This window comes from Trichoplusia ni, chromosome 24 (assembly GCF_003590095.1).
Source record: "Trichoplusia ni isolate ovarian cell line Hi5 chromosome 24, tn1, whole genome shotgun sequence".
Taxonomy (NCBI): Eukaryota; Metazoa; Arthropoda; class Insecta; order Lepidoptera; family Noctuidae; genus Trichoplusia; species Trichoplusia ni.
In genome coordinates this window covers 4,081,537-4,102,233 of record NC_039501.1, presented here as the reverse complement: position 1 = coordinate 4,102,233, position 20,697 = coordinate 4,081,537, and the positions used below count along the sequence as shown (strand labels likewise).

Here is a 20,697-nt window from a genome sequence, read left to right as displayed (position 1 = left end):
ATATAAATTAACAGCTATTAATTTATCGCCAATCATTTTATCATTAAATTTAGTATCATTGTAAGCAATATCCATAACATTTTGTATTATTTGTTTAATGTTATTTATGTTTTTATCCTGGCAGAGAGTTGGCAAGCTGCCAAATCTGACAATCACCGTGACTCCTCATTCAGTTGGACAATATTGGTGTAAAGCAAGCTCTGAAAACAGACAGGACGTTCAAGCGCCAGCCATTGTTTATATAAAAGGTATGCTTTGCTATAACACGGAAAATTTCATTAACATCTTCAATTTTAGGGATTTAATATTCTTGTTGATGATAGTTTATCGTACGACCATTTGTAAATTAGAAAACGTTTCGTATATTCCACTACTCATGTCTCAAACCATGCTTTTCGTTGTACAAAACTGTATGAGTTTGTATGACAAAATTCGTCGACTATCAAAGAAGCGTATCCTCGGTTTAAAATCTAAGCATTCATTAACATTTTTGTAGGATAGTTCCAAAAGCCTTGGTAATCCAAAATGCAGCAGTTTCTTTTTACACTACAAAGATAAAAGTCAAAGATTCAACGACTGCAGTGCATTGTCTCTAATCTAATATTAAGTCCTTATGTGCCGTATTCTGCACACTCCTCAAAAACTACATTTCCCACAGAGAACTTCTAAAATATACAAAAGGCCTTAAGACGCTAGATCTAAAACTCTGCCAAGTTTCAAGACGACCTATGGAACTGCAAGTGCTGCATCGTTGGCGAGGTCATTTCAATTGGAACATCTTGCAAACTAGCCAACTTGGCAGTTCGTAACTTTAAGGTCCAAACTTTATGCCCATATAGCCATGCCTCGGTTTGCATGTTCAACTTTCGTTTTATGTAAATTGAATAGTGTTTTGAGAGGCCTCATTTAAATTGTTATTGACTTTGTATCAATTATGTCTTTATGCAAATTAGATGTGGGATCCAATCGGCCTAATTTGGATTTGAAACTTTGGCGTCTTTGTATAGCGATATATAGAGGTGGTATATAGTTGGCGGAAACTGCTGCATGATCAAGTTTTTGAGAGGCTATAGCGACTTACGAACTTGGTAGCTTGTTAAACTAATTGAGTTCAACTTAATATAATTGATAAGCTATGCTAGGGGGTGTAACTATTTATGTATGTTTTAATAATTTTGTAATTTTCTAGATAATTTTTCTTTTACCTATGTATGTATGTTATTAACAGTAACTACTGTCAAGAGACATACAATTCATATTCTATTGGGAATATTTATAAAAATGTTATAGTGTGATAATAATAATATTACAGATTCCGCAGTTTCAGCATTAATATCAAGACCTAATCTTGAATATACTCCTCACAAAAAAGTCCCAAAGTTTTATTTATAAACTAAACAAAATATTTCCCTAACTTTCTCCAAAGAAATAATGAAATAAAACATTTCTCTAGTTCAGGTGCTTTTATTCGTCATGTTGTTACAGGTCCACCAAAAATAATGTCAAATCAAACGCAGTATGGCGTCGAAGGGGACATCGTGAGGATCGAATGTGTTTCATTTTCTGTTCCCAAACCAGATTACATCGTGTGGACCTTCGGAGGCAACGAGATCAATTCCTTTCATAACCAGGTAATTTGTAATAGCTGATCTTAATCAGTACTGAATAGGATCGACGATTCTATGGAACTGAGGTACTAAGCAATTTGTGGCTATTATGTGGAGATTTTGATGGCTTTGAAATTTAAGGTATCTTGGGTTGAAATCTTTTGGGGTTTGTATGATTGAGAATTAAAACATTTGATTAATATTTTTTTATTAAATTGAGTTAATAAATTTTCAATTTAATTCTAAGTAGCAACATGTGAATCATGGATGTATAAATATAAAATTACATCTGTAACGAACATAATTGTATGACCAAAAATTAAAACATTTGAACCCTAGAGATCAGTAGAAAATGATAATATTTCATCATGATATACCCAAAAATCTGTACAAAGATTTCTTAAATTCAAACTAAGTGTGTTAACCAAGTTGAGTAATAAACAATATTGTAGCAGTCGCCAGCCAAGTTAACTGCACATTTTGTTTAAAAACTCGAGGAAAACCGGCAAATTTGCCTCCATCACTTATTTAAAGCCAAGCTTCCTCTAAGGCCCGCGGAGAAAAGTTAGGCCAAGATCTCAAACGAAGAAAATAGACGCAATAAAAAATATATGCACAACACTCAAGATAAAACAATCCTTCCTTTGCTACAATGTATTCAGAAAACAGAAATTTAAAATATCCGTTTTAGTTTGAGATATAAAATGAATATGTTTCCATTGTTATCTTTAAGAAACTTTAAAGTTTGTGAGTTTTCTGTCCCCGCTTTAGTTTTAGTTGTTACATTGGAAATGTTTTCACAGGAATACGCTTTTTTAGAAGAGACCCACGCTGATAGATTGACGAAATCCACTTTGATTATTCGAAGAAGTGAGTCCAAGCATTTTGGGTCTTACAACTGTACTGTATTGAATGCTTATGGCGTTGACAGTGTTGAAATAAATTTAGTTCCTGCAAGTAAGTTATTAATTTTTGCTTACTTTTAAAGACATGTAGCAGCAGTACCGTAAAAAACTATTTTTATTAGTTCGTCGTTAATATTCTTTGAGCAATCAATTATTTTCAAAGTAATTTGTTCTAATTATTCGTAGAAATATGCTTGTTATACCTTTACAGCCCAAGTTATAAAATAAAGATTTTCTTCCAGAAACCTATCCAATATTCTTTATAATAGCTGGTGGATCCTCAGCTGTTATATTCATATTGATAATCATGCTCATTGTGATGCTGTGCCAAAAGAAGACCAAGAAGACGGATGTGAAGAAACCAGATATAACAGATTTGGGAAAGACTTGTGTCGATCAGTTTAAAGATTGTGACAGGAGTTCAAATATCAGTGATCTGAAGTTGGAATTGAGACAAGTTGAGGGCAGCTGTGATATGGTAAGTGGGACTATAAAAAGATAGCAATCATTTGTCATAGCACTGTTATTGTAAGCTTTGCTTCTAGACAAATGAAGATGAACAAACGAAATAAACATTTTGGAATTAGATAGAATCCAATCAATGCATTTTTTTTTTAATCTATGTGTTGCAATGTACTCATTTTTACATGGCATGTGTTTCTTAGAAGGTTAGTTTGATTAATATTATATGCCTAAAACATCATCTTTTAGCCCTTTTACTCGCCTTTTTGTAAAGTAGGAGTTTTTGTGTCAAATACTTATCACGAAAAAGTCCTTTTTTTAAATATATTATTAAATCCTACTTTTATTTTACCAGGAAAACTCCAACGCAGGCTCTGAAACTGACCTCCACCCAACACTGCACCTAACATCGAACCTTGGTCTACCCCTCGCTGGGCCAGTTCCCCTCCCAGATTCAGGCTACGACAACGAGCTTATGAAGCAGTACCAAAGATACAGCGGGGATTTCAACCAACCCATCAACAACTTGAATTTTAAGGTTAGATTTATTGTTCTCGTGCATTGGGATGTGTGGAATTAGAAATTAAATATTTATGCTTAAAGCTCCTGAGTTTGCACGTACTATGGTTTTGTTAACGTTATGTTGTAGTACATGATTTCTTTTCTCTGCTTTTTGTTTTATTATTTTTATGTTGATGCCTGTTGGCAATATCAAAAAGTATGACTGTCTTAGGCTAAATTTTAATCAATGAATAATTTATTTTTGAGATAGCAGTTTTTTTTTGACCACCCATATTTACTTCAAAAATGTAGTTTATTTCCACCATTCCAGCTTGAATTTAAAATATTCTGACCTTTTTTGTGTCTTAAACAAATCGATGAAAATTGGTTCAATCTGTTGATCTCATGAAAGGTACGTTTTTTTTAAACGGAAAAATATATCGAAAAGTTGGGCTGCAAAATTGATCTGAAATAAAAAATATCTTCAAACTTACATAAAGTTGTCTCCCAACTCACCGAAGTTCATCGAAGTGAAGAAATACCGCTTATGCAGCATTAAAAAATACTGCACCAGCTTTAAATTTTTAATCCCCTCATACAAGCAAACTGCTCTCGGAATTTTATTCGACCGTACCTACTTTCGCTAAAGTAAAACCATATAAAATATTTGTTGGGAAGATATAATTTTATACGTGGATAGAATTTCAGTTACCAAGGCATAACAATGCAGAGTTATGAGAAAATAATACGACTCTTGTAAAATTCAAGACATGCGATGTTTGAAATGAGAAACTTTAAAATTATACACTATGCTGTCTAATGTTTGATTTAACTTGTGAAGTGCTTATATTACTGACGAATGGCTGAAGAATGGTTTCGTGACGTCAGCTTAACAAACATAAATTCATTTGATTATAATCTGAGTTCTGTCCCTTACCTTTGGTTAATGATCCAATGTTAATTCGACCAATAAGAAGAATACAGTTACGGCTTAGCATGATACGACACTCGATTCAGATTTCCATGGGATTTTTATAGGAACGCATTCATTCATGTTCATCTTGGTCTAATGAGACAAGAATCTTCAAAGTGGTATTTTGTTTTAGCACCACGGTCAAAGCAACGGATACGTTCCGTACGTTGACTACAGCAGGGATTATGCTCCACCAGCTCCATCAGATTCCATGAGTGGTTCTCTATCAAGAAGCACCGATGGGTCAACATATCCTAGTCACTGTGGATCTCTTCATCGCCAGCAAAGTTGTGGAAGATTGGGAGGAATAGTTGGACCTGATGGTGAGTTCGATTTTACTAATACTAGTGAAGATATCCAAAGGAAAACTGAATTTATTTTTCTTATAAATCAGTTTGGGTAGATAGTGAAACTTGTAGTGAGTTTAGGAGGTGAGGTTCTTTAAAATAATGTGGTAAGTAATGATTTTGGAAAAATGGATTGTTTTGGGTTTAGTCATTGTGTATTGCGTAGACATTAGGAATAGCACAAGAATTTGTGGACCATAGGAATGCTTGTCCTACGAGAGGATCAAACCCGCAATACTCCACGCTCAGTAGGTTTGGCAGTGTACTGAAGATGCAGTCAGGATATAAAAGTTGAAAAAATCTAATGGAATTCTTAAATTACCTAATGCGCCTACTACACATGCATGCTTAACCATAGATTTCTTGCGCTGAATTTTGTTCTTGTAGTTGGTAATACGGTAGCATATTTTTCAAGGAGTCTTTCGTTAAATATACACGTTAGTACGCGCATAAAAGTAAGTTGAATGCAGGAAATCATTTTATACTATCACCATATAAAAGACTAATATTCTCATCAATATTTTATTGTAATAGAACCCAAAACTATGATTGCACAGAACAATATTTTCAAATCTGACTCTTAATCATCGGGAACAATTGGTTCGAAAGGCACCAAATCAAGATAGGCGTTCACATTGTCCAAAAATAAATCCATGAAATTATCAACGGTTGGTTTGCGAAGTTGTTCATCTATATCCTTCCAATTTTCATTAAGGAATTTTTGAACAGTAGCAACTGAAAATAAAGATGGTTATCTTAAAATATTGAAGCTGATCCACAATGATAAGGGTGTTCATGTAAAGATTTGATTGAAGATTCTCTAAACAAGCAGGTGTAAATATCATATTTTTCATATTTGTAACGAAATGAGCTACCTTCAAGCGGAGTTGATATTGATATAATCTATTTGAATTGAACATCACAATTTATTTGATCCCACGTAATCATAAAATCGGGATTAAAACTATGCTATTTATTAATCCTGGTTATAAACTATCTGTGTTCCAAGTTTCGTCTAAATCTATTCAGTGGTTTTTGCGTAAAAGAGGGACAAACATCCGCACACGGATAGACATACTTTTGCTTTTATAATATTAAAAGGATACTTACAATCTGAAGTTGAAGCGTCGTAATCATTTTTGAAATCTATCTCTAATTTCCCATTCGCTCTGGCATTTATGTCATGGGTTTTCATCTGGATGTATTTCTTGCCGTCTGTGCCAGTTCTACTTTCAACTTTTCCAGTAAAGTTGTACATGTAATCCTCTGCAAGAAATTAAAAATTATTAAGGTTCAACTTGAAAGTATTTGTGGGTGTGGCGACACTAATCATTCGTATCGAAAGACAGTTGAATACGAAACAAAGTTGAAGAATAAATTTTGAGCTGTGATTGTTTGTTAGTGATTCGTGTCATCAATCACATTTGAAATCATTAGGTTAGCCTAAAACTAATAGCAAGCTTCTATCAAAAGTTTGAAATTTTTAATATAATAGTTAAATACACCACATCGTACAGCAAATTGTATAAAAATTACGTTTCGATACATTTCAGAATTATCTTGGACAATAGAAGAAACATCTCGCTTAATGAGTGTATTTTCCATAATATCACGATATGGATATTTCTTAATTTTTAAGTAACCTATTAATTGAGAATGATATTTACCGCCGATAATTGTGACTTTTCCTTTGATATCTATACTGAAGCCAACTATATCCCCCTTGGCCTCGTGATCAGCTGTTATTACCACGCGAGGGCATTGCAAAAAATATATATACGTCATGCTGTCTTCGTCGAAGCTGTAAAAAGAATATTCAAAATTAATTTCTTTAAATTATAGAAAAAGTGATAACAGCCACATTGACTCTAATAAAATATGAAAATTCTTGCCACCTTTCTTAGTTTCACAGACTTTCTTAGTTATTTTAAGAGCACCGTAGTACTTATCCAGATCTACTTCAAAGAACTTTTAAACTTCTAAAGCCATACCTCCTGTGGCACCGTCATAAGCTTTGAGGTAGTCTGGTATTCATCTGGTGGCTTTGAGACGAAGAATGCTCTGATACGCCCCGATAACGACAATAGTTTAACAAAAGCCATATTTATATTTAACTCGCAGTACAGAGAACTGGTTCGTGTTACCAGACTATATGTGATACCATCATGTTCCCAAGCATACATAGCTATACCATACCAGTAGAATAGTTTTACGTAGCCGTACACAGACTTCTATAGATCAAGCTATTCTATTCATCTACTCGTATATAAGTATGTACTAATTCGCTAAGCATCTCTCTTGGAATTCAAAAATAACATATTACACTTACTCAAGTTTCGAGACATGACAGTCTTTTAGCCCTGTAAGTTCAGCATTCTTTAAAGTATACTTAAATGTTGGCAAGTCCGCTTCTATAATATCGCTGTACAGTGGGTCTGATGGTTTAATAATGCCTGCTCCTTTGATAAATGATGGGTATAGGGAATTTGCCCATCTTACTACACATTCCGAATCTTTAAATTCACATGTTTTACCTGAAATTAAGATTTTTTTAGATAAGTCACAGGAAATGCTTCGTTTCAAAAGTTTTGGTTGGGATGTGACAAATATTTTTTGTACCCATGGGACCTAATAAGTGTATCGTGCATCTCATATTTTTATAAATTGTGCAAGAACAGCAAAGTTGCAGTGACAATACAACAAAGCAAAATAAATGAACAATAGATTCCCGATGAAAACTGCTTTCCATTTACAAACCCGTTTTCCGAGCTACAGTGTCACATTCTGCCTGTAGCACTAATCCTGTTTTTAAACAGGATTTTAACTCTATAATATTAAATAGCGATGACTAGACGATAAACCCGAACTAAAACCGAACCTTTAAATCGAAATACGTTTAAAAATAGACAAAGCAAACAAAAAAAAGGAAACTTACATAGAACTGAATTAACACACAATAAAGCCACAAAAATTGTCCACATGTACGACATTTTGTCTGAAACCAAGAGACTGATGGACAAATCTAAATTTGCAGAGTATTTTATACCAAATTAAATATCAAAAAAAATGTACTAAAGACAACAATAACATCATGTGAAAATAATAATTAATTTTCTACTGTGAGATTTCAATTCAATGTCATCAGAATTACGTAACAGCAATATGTAAGTTTTTTTTTTTTTTATTTGAATGCGTCATATGGAAGAAAATTTTAATGGTCTTAGAGTAAATTCCATACCATGGATCTTAGGCTGTAATGGGTTGGCTACGCTGATTTCCATTTTGCCAAATAAATTATTATTAATTCTACTATTATAAACGCAAAAGATTGTATGTATGGTTTTATAGACGTTTGTTGCTCTTTCACGCAACAACCATTGATCGGATTTGGACGTCTCACAAACATTCTGACTAAGGGTATTGTGTCTCCACGGTAACCGGATTGAAGAGGTCAGATAGATCGCTTCTTGTTAAACATCACTACTCAGGTGCATCTGGTTAGACTAGACGCCGACTACAGTAGTTGGGAACAGGCTACAATATAATGATATTCGTATCTTCTAAGAATTCCTTATGAAAGGTAAGGGACTTATCTGATAAATCTTTCACAGTGATACCAATGTCAGGACCTGGGGTCGTCCTAGCTGGAGAAGACGTTAGATATGCCGCTACTTATGGAAACCCATATCTTAGAGGCAGCGCTCCAATGCGTAAGTTCACTTGCAGTATAATTTCCATTCTTACTTCTAAAAGTGTTATATCGACGAACAAGTGTAATGTTATAAATTTTCTATCAAAACAAGAATGGTTAAGTTGTTTATTGCAAAACTGGAATGCATTGACTTAAAGGCCCTAAAGTTTACCAGTAGCTTTGTAGACTTTGAAAAAATAGATATTTAACGACTATTTTTCTTAACCGACTGTCTATTTTTTTTGGGACTTATTTAATAATCAAAATGTGTTAAAGCTTAAAACACCCAAATTCTGAATCTAAATTATTGTGACCAAGGCAATTACTAGAGTTATTCAACTAAATATATTTTCAGCAGCGTACGTGCCACAAATGAATACTAATCCAGTTGGGAAGCCAGCGCCACCACCTTATTATTCCGTTAGGAGCTCAGGTCATCCTCCAACAGGTAATTATGAAACTAAATTCCAACAAATAAGCTCCAACTAGTTTTTGTTTCGCTGCTAATCTCCCAACCTCTTATTTTTGGAAGCTGCTCTCAAAATTCCTTAATTAAACTTAAAAATATTTATAATAAAATGTTGCAGGGTCGCATTGCGGTCCTATGTTATATTATTATGTACTCTCTTAATTATTCTAAGACACTCCTGACCGATGGTAAAGGAAAATAACCTGGTTTCCAAATATTAGTATCTTAAATCACCAACGAGCAGTGACCTAGTACAGTGATCAATTCCTCAAACCTTTCCTACACGCGAAGGCCTAGGCTGGTTTAACTACATATACTTTCCAATAATTCCCGACCGCCAAAATGTCATTTAATTAAAAATATTTATAGCTTTATCACTAAGTTAAAGTGGAGGTCCTTCGAATTTACGAAACAACTCGATTTTTTATAACTAGTTTTCAAGCAACCATGAATCTAGTTTTGCATTGCCGCCAGTAATTTACAAGGATAGTATGTATATGACTGATTCCAGTTCTCCTAACAATACTTCTCAATATGTATGTTACACTACATTATTTTATGCTTATTTCTTTACTAGTGCCATCAGTGATATCTCCGTCTTCATCCTCATCTTCAAGGCCGGTCACAAGTCCAATGGCGTCATCTTCATCAACCAATAGTGGTGCTCAGCCTCAAGTAAGTTCATCATCTTTCATCACATCTACCAGCACTCCTTAAACATAACCGTTATGGTCAGAAGTATGTGAAACAGCTTTCTTTCACAATTTTAAGCGTTATTTCAAGAGGATGATTTTATGGATTTATCTACCTACTTTTCGTAGATGTCGCACGTATAATGCAATAAAATGAATAAGTAAAAATACCGTGAATGGACCTATCGAAAATCATTCTGCATTACTAGTGCACTGTCTTTTTCTACAGCAAAAGACGTTGTATTCGGTCTTAATGATAATTTTTTTCCATTAAAAAATGCAAGCAAGCATATCACACTATTTTCTTTTCTAAGAATCTGAAGGGAAATTGAGTCTTGAATATGACGTTAATTTAATAACAGGTGCCTAAGTCATCATCACAGTCTTCGGGGGCTCTGTATATACTTCCACCGTCCAGTCAAGGAAACTTGCAGTCCAATCAAATTATAACCAAAGGTAAGTTTTTGACAACCACTTAATAAATTAAAAGAATCTGTGATACATAATGTAAATAAAGTTAGCATCCTTCTCTCTCCTACATTGCCGTGCCCTACAGGGTCCATACTTATATTATGTAACACCTGTTGAACATATGGAGTGCAATAAAAATATTGAGAATTGAGTATTGATTCATGATTTGACTTGTGGAGAAACACATGATAATGTTTTGGTAAATTATGTTTTGTCTACTCTAGAGACACCTTCTCGAATATTTCTTCTATATTTATAACTTTTACTTTACTTTATTACTTTTCTCATGTAAGTGAAAATAATTTTGCCTTATATTGGGACAGTAGGCTGGATAAAAAAAGATGCGACTTCAAGCCCAATTTGTTTTAGACCTATACGTTTTTTTTGTCTATAGAAAATATTTGACTTATTACTATGAAATCTAAAAAAAGTAAGAAGAAGAAGCAGTCCTTCTACTAAGAAAATTTGCCATTATTATTTTTAGTTATTAAAATGAAGGAAAATATCAAGTGACGTCGTCGGCTTACGCGTAAAGTTTTATCTTAGATTATCTTGAATTTGCATTTGTTACCTTGTCTATTATGAATTCAAAAGAACAATGAACATGATTATATATGTCAATTTTTTGACAGATTTTTTTAATAATTATTACAGTAATTAATTTTGTTTGTCTACGTTATTATAATTGTAGGTATGACAGTCGTAATTGAATTTTTATCTTTTTATGAATCATAATTGAAATTGCGCACAATTTTTTTTATTAAACATTATAATATTATTTTACTAAACATGTATAAATTTAACAAAGTAACTCATTTAAGTTTTAAATAACTTAGGGATATGTAAATGACTTAAATAAAAACAAGTTTTTTTAGTTTTATTGTTTGAAATAAATCATAAACTTTGAGACAGTTCATGAATATGTTTTAAAGTTTATTATCTATTATAAAACTGTTAGAGATAAAACAATAGTTCTATTCTAATTTTAATATCTAAACGTATATAAAATACGTGTCACGTTCTTAATCCGCGATGAACTCCTAAACTACTTTCGAAAGAATAGCTTGCATCTCTACTTGTAGTTGTAATATTATCTTCTTGAAAATTAGTCACCTGTAACCTACCCTCCTACTTACCATGCGAAAGAACTAGCGGTCAACAGCTAGTTATATTGCTCTAAATGGTTCTTGTAGTACACACGGTGCTGCTCGCCATCAGTAGCTTGAACTTGGTTATACACGCTACCGCGTGCCTAGATAAATTGCATAGAAAAATCATAAACGTTAAAAAGAATATTATAGATTTCAAGTGATAGCAGAAACAAGCGGCCAAGCGGCTGAAGTTAGCTCTGAGTGTCAAGAAGTTCTAGACCAGTCGATTTTCATTTTTTTTTAATAAGAAAATATTATAGATTCCAAATGATAGCAGAACCAAGCGGCCAAGCGGCTGAAGTTAGCGCTGAGTGTCAAAAAGGTGTAGACCAATCGATTTTCGTTTTAAAAAATATATTTTTATTTACAGGTAATGGCGTCCAGGTAACAACGGGAACGCATGTTTAATTAGTTGACGAGTAGCTAGGAGAAATACATGAAATGTTTGCATAAACTGTTTTAACATGAAATTATTACGTAAGCTTAAATAATATAATATCAGACAAGTGTCGAAGGCACTTAGTATTTATTAAAGGAATACACTAACGGTTACTAGACGGCCATTTTGTTTTTACAAACAACACACAACACAGTATAAGCATACTTCGCTAAGTTGATTTCAATAATCAATTTTCTTTACTATCACTATTTCCTTTTTTTTTAAATTCCTATTCTATTAAAACGTACTGTTTGAGAGACATGTTACTCCGGATTTGTGTCTAAGTCTTAAAAACGGACAATGAATTCATATGCAAAAATATGGTTTAATTATTAGATAGAGATAGTCTAGTTATCGTTAGTGCATAATTTAAATTTAAATAAAGTCTAATAGTATACTTTCCTCGGCTTTAATAACGTCAAATCACAAACGAGCCTAAAATTAAAAAAGCTTTAAGTGTTCATGTCAAAGAAAAACTTAGTTTAGCAAGTAAAATAGATTTTAATTTTCTCATTATGATTTTTAAAATTAAAATAAGCCATCCTTTTATATTGTAGATTTTAATAATTTGAATGAAATGTGTATTAATATTATTTTGTAATTATAAAAGAATAGATTTGAAAAATAGTTAAATTGAATGTTTTATTTAATTTAATTTTTAATTTAAAATGAAATTGTCAATTTAGTCGTCAGTGTAATTTAATTTTTTAACCTCGAAAGAACGATTTTAAATATATTTAAGAATAAGAATTAACATTTCAATAATTGTATTGTATGATTGCTAAAAAAAAGGTTTTTAAATGTAGTTCTTGTAAATATTCTGAAATAGCTCCTAATTGAGACTGAAAATTAATTTTAAATAAGTATTTTATTTAGCTATTTCTGTAAATATATTATCTTCTAAATAGATATTAATTTTAAAATTTAAATGATTTTTTAATTAATTTTTCACATTTATATTATTTAATTAATTGTAATGTCTACCAAAATTTCACTTAAATTTTAAATGCGCTAATTATGTTGTAAAAGTAACCCATGATTTTAATTGTAATTTCTTTTCTATAATTAAGAAAATAATATATAGTCCAAAGGTTTAACGTAGATTACTTTACAGAAATGATTTTTCGTCTGTAATAATTAATTTAGATTAATTATAAGTAATTAATGTTGAAGTTGGTAATGCCACTGATCAGATAAATATAATAAAAGATTTGAATAATAATTGTGTTTTATATTTTCATAATATTTAGCTGCCTTCCGTTCCTCTATACAGATTATCAAACATATATATTATTAGCAATAGCCTTTCCTTGTTAATGGATAAACTTTATTAAAATGTCTATAAAATATAAACATGAGCTTTCAAAAAATCAAAATGGTTTTACGAAAATGACAGTACGATATCAGGGAAAATAGAGCTTACCTTTTTGTCTAGAACCCACATTCTAGACAAAAAGGTAGGTAGAACAAAAAAAAAAGAAATCTGACTGTTCGAGGTATGTTAAAATCAAGTCCAAAGGTATCGGTTACAAACAAACATACATACAGGTGAAGCTAATGAAAGCGTGGTAAATATTAAAGACTGTTCAGCCGTCAAAACAAACCTGGACTAGATAATAATATACCTACACTACTACCAACCCCACCACCTACTCCCATAAAAATGAAATGATAATATCAGCCTTTTGTCCTTGTGTTGGGCAAAAACCTCTTCCAATACAGAAAGATTGAAAGTTGAACACCACGTTGGCTAAATGTGAATTATTCCTCAAAAATAAGCTCCTCATATTCATTCATATAATTCTACTGTAGGTACAGTATGTCACTGAACTACTACTAAACGGCTGGACCGATCTAAATGTTTTTTTCTGTATGTCTTGGATAGTTATGATTTCAAAAAGTTACCCTACCAAATGAAGTGCCCTGCATCATCTAGTATTCATTTTAAATCATCTCTGTTTTCCAATACAGATGCTTATCATCATAAAAGAAGATAAACTACAAGAATACATTCCGAAATACATGTAAATGATTGGCAGTTAGCGATTTCAAATTCCAATTCTCCAAGAAAAAAAAAACAAATTAAAAAAAGGAGAGAGTATTTTATAAAATAAAAACAATTCGCAATAATTCAACCCAGAAAACCAAGCTAAACAAAAATAAATCCTCCATTTTATACCTGATAAAATATTATCAAAAGCGATCTCGAGTTGGCTCCTATCTGTAAAGGGAGCATCTGGTAATAGGAAACAATGGGAGGGACCCTTGGCTGGCACTTGTGCACTTTTGTGCCTAAGGGCCCTTTGGTCTTTTGTGGCGAGCTGAATGCGATGAAATTGTTTAGAAAAAATTGGTTTAATGTAGGTTAGGATGGAAGTTGGCTGGTAGTTTCAGAATAGGAAGTGTTTTTTTCTAGTATACAGTTAACCTGAGCGTAGGATTGGCTTTTCACTGGACGAAAAGTACTTTCAATTTTTCGATTCACAAGATGAAAAGGAAAGAAACAGGTTTGATTACTAGGGGCTATCGCACCCTTGCTCTAAACAAAATCTTGTTAATTGAAGCACATGTCGTCTTACGGCTGGGGTAATGACCCTGTTTTATTTTACTCCTTCGAATCTTGGCTCGACCGTTAGTAGGTATTCGCAGGCATAGCAAGCTTCGTCCCAAGTTTCATCAGTTGAAAAAAATAAAATTAATTCCTTTAAGCCCTGTTGTCTCTAACCATGTTAAGCCTGTTGACATTCGGTAGGATAGTCGAACTCACGAAAATACATTGGATCCTTATCAAAAGGTTTCCAAATTTACGAGTACTCTATCGGTATCTTAGAGAACAATATGCCAAAAAACACCAACTCTCAAATTTTAATAATAACCCAATTTCTCACATAGATCCAACGTAATTATAAAATCTTCCCACTAAAAATATTTACAGAAGATTTTTTCCAATCTCTAACAACTTCCAAGACTTGGCCCAATTTATACCAGCGTCGCATATGTGGAGGTAAGCCCCAAGCAATCTGGTTGTTGTTTACGTTCAATCTAGGCTGGAACGCCTCAGCCTCAGGCAATAGTTATGAAAATAAGATTATCGATTACTTGGCCTCTGTTTCGGGTAAACCTGTTCTTGGACCTATTTAGTTTTGATTACATTTCTTGAGAAATTGCCTTTAGATTAATCTGTAGTTTGATTTAATTTTCATTATTTTGATTTCAGAAATGGAGTTTTTATTTTTAACTCTGTTGACCATTTGCCATCAGTCTGTGTTAGATACACCGTCATAACTAGACCATTGAAATTTTCACAGATTATTTATCTTTGCGCCTTATAACAAACGATCGATTGATAGCCAATTTCAAAAACGAAAATCTTTGATCTTTTGTTGCAGCCAGTTTAACCATTTACTACTTTTTTCTTTAGGTTCTTACCTAAAAATAAACAGATTGATACTAAACAATACGGGAAGGCCACTGCCCATCAGTGGGACATTTACGACCTAGTATTATTACACATTATTCAGAAACCAAATTAGCATACCGGTTTTCGCACGGCAACTATAATTACAACTCTACGATAAACAAAATATCCCAAATAAGTTTAAACTAACAAACTATCATCATATTAAAACATAAAATTAGCATGAAAATAATATTACTGAAACAACCATAGATTTAGGTTATGAACTATTTTGTTTCCACATTCGCAACACTATCTACAGGAAGCGGATGTAACAACACTATTCTGAATGCGGAAATGCTGTGTTTGCTACCACTTCCTGTCATTCGGATGTGCTGTGTAGTGTTTGACAAAAAATGGCCGCCGACATGATTCATGGCAAGTGTTAATATTCATGGCTGGAAGATTGAAATACAAATGTAAGGTTTGGAAATGAATATTTTGTATTTTGTATAGAGATCAATAAATAACCTGAATAATTACTTCCCGGATATATTCATGGTGTATTTTGAAAGGTATGAAAAAAGTTCATTAGGGTATATAACTTAAAAAAACTTATTGGTTTGACGTCGATTTGTGCTAGTGACCTTAGAAAAAAGAAGAAGAAACGCCACTTAAAAGAAATGTATTTGATATGATCAAAAAAAAATAAACTTTATTATTTTTTTTTGATCACTCGATCATTTTTTCTAAACGAATACTATTTTTTAGGATTTCTATTTTACGGTGCAACATCAAAGAAGAGTGTGAAATTGCCTATCAATGTCACTTATGCAGACAACTCATTATCCTCACCCAAATAAAATTATCATATAGAAGTCTTGCATTAAGCTTAAAATAAAGCAGTAGCAAAACAAAACACATTCACAATCACTTCATACCTGCAACTACAAGTACCAAGAACACAAAGAAAAAATCCACAGTCACTGTGGGAGCGAGAGCGCGCTATACACGGCACGTATTCTCGTCTCGCTTGCACGATAGCAATAGTTCAGATTTTAGAGTTTCATAGTACAGGTACGTAGTTCTGAATGTTTGCAGGTATGTCCGGCGCACATGTTTGTACACCGTTGTTTGCCTGTACAGAAGATGTTTGCGAACACTAAAACAGCTGAATCTATTGTATAGTCTGGGCTGTAGTTCTAGTTGGAGTAAACTGCGAGATTTTTGGGACCTATACTTTGTTACAGGGTTAAGAAAGTATGGAAAAGGTATGTGTTAGGTTATAATGTATATTCCACACCTTTCACACTACGCCATCTAGTCTCAAACTAAGCATAGCTTGTATTATGAGTACTAGACTACTGATAAACATACTTATATATTTCTAAATACATACCTACATAACATAGATAAATTATACCAAGACACAGAACAAACGATCGTGCTCATCACACAAATATTTGTCCTGGGTGGGAATTGAACCCACGACCTCCAGTATAGTCAGTCAAACGGCAAAAAGACTCAAATAGAACTGTGTTGGTCTCATCCGCCGAACCGCACTCTAGTTTGGTTAAAACAAAAAGAGATCTCGCGGCAGGTCCAGAATAAGATGGCGAGTTGAAGACTACTCTTTCACACGAAACTGACCTCTATTAGCCGTAAACCAAGATAAAAGGAAGGAGGGAAGGGGGCCTTTGTTCTGCAATGGGAGTAGTGTGACACCAAGGGCTGATAGGGAATAATATTATAGTTATACTTGATTTTTTCAAAATGATCCATGTTTTATACACTATAAAAAGTTTTTCAAGTTGAAGCTCTGCAAAGCAAACTATGCAAAAAGTTAAAACAAAAAAGAAATATTTGTAAGATTTGAAAGTCAGAGTAAGTTGTTTACAATAAGGACTTTAATTTTATATAAATGGCTATCCTAAAACAAATTTTAAATTAATTCAAACCCAAGGCTATTAAGTTGACTTCTATTACAAATATAAAGTTAGAAAGCTCTAGAAGCACACTTTATACCCCTTAACTTATTACCTGTATACAAAGATTTACAAAAACAAAATCTCAAGCAAAACTTCAAGCAAGTAAATAACCAAATTTATTTTATCTATTCACTTTATAATCCTTTGAAACATAACTCAAAAATCCCTTACATTTTGAGGGTTCAAAGCCTTCGCAAGATTTTCACAAGCACAAAAGCTCTTAAATTTTAGGCTGGAATATATATACGTAAATCAGTGGAGTCGTGATCGGCGTAAACAGAGACATTGTAGGGAGCCAATCTCACTGGCTGTTTGGCATTAATCTGACTATTGTGCCAGTGACAATGGACTGAATAGGCTAGGTCGCACTGAGAGCGGAGCGGGATGTCTTAGTTGTGTATCTTTGGTGATATGGAAACTAATCTTGCGAGGCACGAGCTCGGAGAGGCGTGACGTGTTGAAATAGACACCGATCATATTTGAATTGCCACTTCTGAATTCAAGAATGTTGTGTAAAGAAAACTGTCAATACATAAAAATGAAAATAAGAAGTACGAGAAAGTATGTACCTACTACTTGAAAAAAGATAATATTAAATTCGTTTTTACGGAAAAAAGGTTACATTTCGCATTTATTGACATTAATTATTTGGCTTAAGTCTTGTCTACTTAAAAATGCATGTTGCAATAATTGAATACATTTCCTTAATTAATGCCATTATTCTTCTCTTATTAATGCTATTGCATTTAAATCACATTTTAACTTTTCAGTTTTATATAGTGTAAGTATTATCCAAAATTGTCATATATCTGCTAAAAAGTTATTTAAGAAGGTCCAATTTTTTTCGCAATCAAATATTGCTGTCTTTTTTCAAGTTGTTCATATCGAGCAACAGATTTAAATTATGACCAGCGTCTGTGTAACCACGTGTGCACTATTAGAACTGTCTTTGTAAACACAACGTCATAGAAATAAAGTAATGGTATTATTAGGTGAAATGGGTCACGCATAATACGCTTTGTAACTAACCTTGTAAACAGTTCATAGCAATTGGGTCCCTAATAATGACCTAGCTGTCACTTTCCTTTTGCCTTACCGCTGAGATTCATGTACATCGTGCTCGGACGTTTTCCTAATTATAATCTTTTACAATCATACTGGTGTTTGAGTTTCCATCCATAATCCATCAGGTTATGGGCCCAGAACACCGAAATCTACACGGCAATCGCAATATTTCCCGTTTAAACACGAAAGTAGAAGAAAAATAAAAACAAAACTATAACCTCTACGCGTGAACACGAAAAAATGGCCGGAAATGCTTCACCCTTGCAAACCATCGAAAAACTCAAAGGTATCGATAATTATTCTACATGGAAGTTTTGCATGAAGATGATATTAATTCACGAGGACCTGTGGGACACTATCGATGGTGAGCAGAAAGGAACTCTGAGCGATGCAGACATGAAAAAATCGCAGAAGGCACTTGCAAGAATATGCCTGTCGGTTCAAACGAGTGCATTCCCCCATGTCAGGAACGCAAAGGATGCACGTGAGGCGTGGAACAACCTGAGCAGAGCCTTTGAGGACAAAGGGCTATGCCGAAGACTAGGTCTGTTAAGAACGCTATTCAGCACAAAATTATCAGAACATGACAGCATGGAAAGCTACCTTGGCAAGCTGCAAGAGCTGTCACAACAACTGTTTGATATCAATTCACCTCTGGATGATGAATTCTTGGCTGTCATCATGCTCAGCGGGTTACCAAGTAATTATGATCCGCTTATTATGGCACTTGAAAATTCAAACTTAAAGTTGACTAGTGACATGGTCAAAGGCAAATTATTGCAAGAATATGACCGCAGGAATAAAACTGAAGATACCAAGGCATTCGCAGCAACCAGAAAAGCACCAAAATGTTATAAATGCAAAAGGACTGGACATTTCATCAAAGACTGCCCGAGGAACAACGATAAGAAGCCAGAGAAAGATAAGAAAACAGAGAAGGATAAACCTCGCAAGGATTCATCCAAGGCTCTCTTAACGGCTCTCTCCGTCAGCTTCCAGCGTGGTGTGTGGTATGTGGATAGCGGTGCATCAAACCACATGTGCAACAACCGGGAACTCTTTTGTGATTTTAGTGAAGTAAGTGTGTCTCAAGTGACTGTTGCAAATGGTGAAAAATTACCAACAGCGGGACAAGGTAATGTGCGTGTCAAATTGCAAGACTGCGAGAGAACAATTAGAGACGTTTATTATGTGCCTAATCTTTCAGCAAATTTGCTTTCTGTTAGTTCTTTAGTTAAGAAAGGTTATACAGTAACTTTTAATAAACAGAAATGTATTGTATCTGATGATGATGAAGTTTTGGCAACAGCCACTCATAGGAATGGTATATATCAACTTGATGCCATTGATCAGCCTTTGTGTGGGGGGGGAGGTAATACCAGTTTTGCTTCTTTCAGTTCAGTTACCAAAGAAAAACAGTCTAGTGATGAGACTGTTATGTTTTCTTCATCAAGCTCATCAGAAGGTACAGTGAAAGTGGAGTCTCAGGAAATGTGGCACCGTAGACTTGGCCATTTGAACTCCAGGAGTATGGCACTCATGAATAAAGGTATGGTAACAGGTATTAAATATAATTCAGATATTTTTAATCCTTGTGTTGCCTGCATTGAAGGTAAACAGACTCGTGCTCCCTTTCCTAAAAAGTCATACACACGAGCAACTCAGTTACTAGGATTAGTTCACACTGACTTATGTGGACCAATGCCAACGCAGTCTATAGGTGGTGCTAGATATTTTCTGATATTCATTGACGATTTCAGTAGGAAAACGTTTGTTTATTTTTTGCATAATAAAGATGAAGTTTTTGAACATTTTAGGAATTTTAAAAACTAAGTGGAAAATGAAACTAACCACAAGATTAAAATTATACAACAAAATGGTGTGGCAGAAAGGGCAAACAGGACCATTGTTGAGAAGGCCAGGTGTATGCTAAAGGATGCCGGCCTGGACAACAAATTCTGGGCAGAAGCTGTCAATACTGCTGTATATCTCAAAAACCGGACACCAACGAAGGCTCTAATTGGACAAGTACCTGAGGAAAAATGGAGGAATAAAAAAGTAGATGTTAGTCATTTACGTATTTTTGGCTGTATTGCCTATGCTGTTACCCCGATTAGAAACAAATTGGATTCAAAATCCAAGCAGTATGTTTTTGTTGGGTACTGTGAAAGTACAAAAGGTTTTCGTCTGTTGGATCCTGATAAATCATACAAGTGTGTCAAAGCACGAGATGTGATTTTCTTGGAGAATAAATTTTTCAATAATAGGTCACATGATGATAATTTTGACTCTGTGTTCATCGAATTTCCTCAGAATGGTGCTCCGGGGAAACCTGTGAATGTTGTTCATGACCCAGAATCAATCCTGGATAATGACCAATGCTCACAGCATATTGAACGATCTGAGCCAAGCCAGTCTGAACCATCCACCGTAAGACCAGAGTTTTCTGATGACCAAAGGAGAAGAACACGGTCGAGCATAATTACAGTGCATGATTCAGACAGTGAGGTTGACACCACTTTAGAATCAAATTTTTCTG

At 33.8% G+C, this 20,697-nt stretch overlaps 2 protein-coding genes across 3 annotated transcripts in view; one reads left to right on the top strand and one right to left on the bottom strand.

Moving 5' to 3' along the window:
* The window catches only part of LOC113505096 (irregular chiasm C-roughest protein-like), a 94,100-nt gene extending 81,860 nt beyond the window's left edge, over nucleotides 1-12,240 (top strand). The window contains exons 12-22 of one of the 2 annotated variants that reach the window (XM_026887612.1): nucleotides 125-248; nucleotides 1,486-1,631; nucleotides 2,411-2,564; nucleotides 2,755-2,990; nucleotides 3,330-3,512; nucleotides 4,582-4,771; nucleotides 8,407-8,505; nucleotides 8,845-8,934; nucleotides 9,533-9,630; nucleotides 10,010-10,103; nucleotides 11,640-12,240. In XM_026887612.1, the coding sequence (XP_026743413.1) occupies nucleotides 125-248; nucleotides 1,486-1,631; nucleotides 2,411-2,564; nucleotides 2,755-2,990; nucleotides 3,330-3,512; nucleotides 4,582-4,771; nucleotides 8,407-8,505; nucleotides 8,845-8,934; nucleotides 9,533-9,630; nucleotides 10,010-10,103; nucleotides 11,640-11,677 (1,452 nt within the window). In that variant the 3' untranslated portion in view covers nucleotides 11,678-12,240. Of the gene's footprint in view, nucleotides 1-124; nucleotides 249-1,485; nucleotides 1,632-2,410; nucleotides 2,565-2,754; nucleotides 2,991-3,329; nucleotides 3,513-4,581; nucleotides 4,772-8,406; nucleotides 8,506-8,841; nucleotides 8,935-9,532; nucleotides 9,631-10,009; nucleotides 10,104-11,639 lie in introns of both variants that reach the window. The other variant, XM_026887610.1, reaches the window with a different exon arrangement.
* Nucleotides 5,304-7,871, bottom strand: LOC113505097. The gene is made up of 5 exons (XM_026887613.1): nucleotides 7,731-7,871; nucleotides 7,125-7,329; nucleotides 6,463-6,596; nucleotides 5,906-6,061; nucleotides 5,304-5,530 (listed from the first exon to the last, which is right to left on the bottom strand). The coding sequence occupies exons 1-5, from the start codon at nucleotides 7,783-7,785 to the stop codon at nucleotides 5,376-5,378; spliced, it is 705 nt and encodes a 234-aa protein (XP_026743414.1). The 5' UTR covers nucleotides 7,786-7,871; the 3' UTR covers nucleotides 5,304-5,375.
* Nucleotides 12,241-20,697: the final 8,457 nt, after the last annotated feature.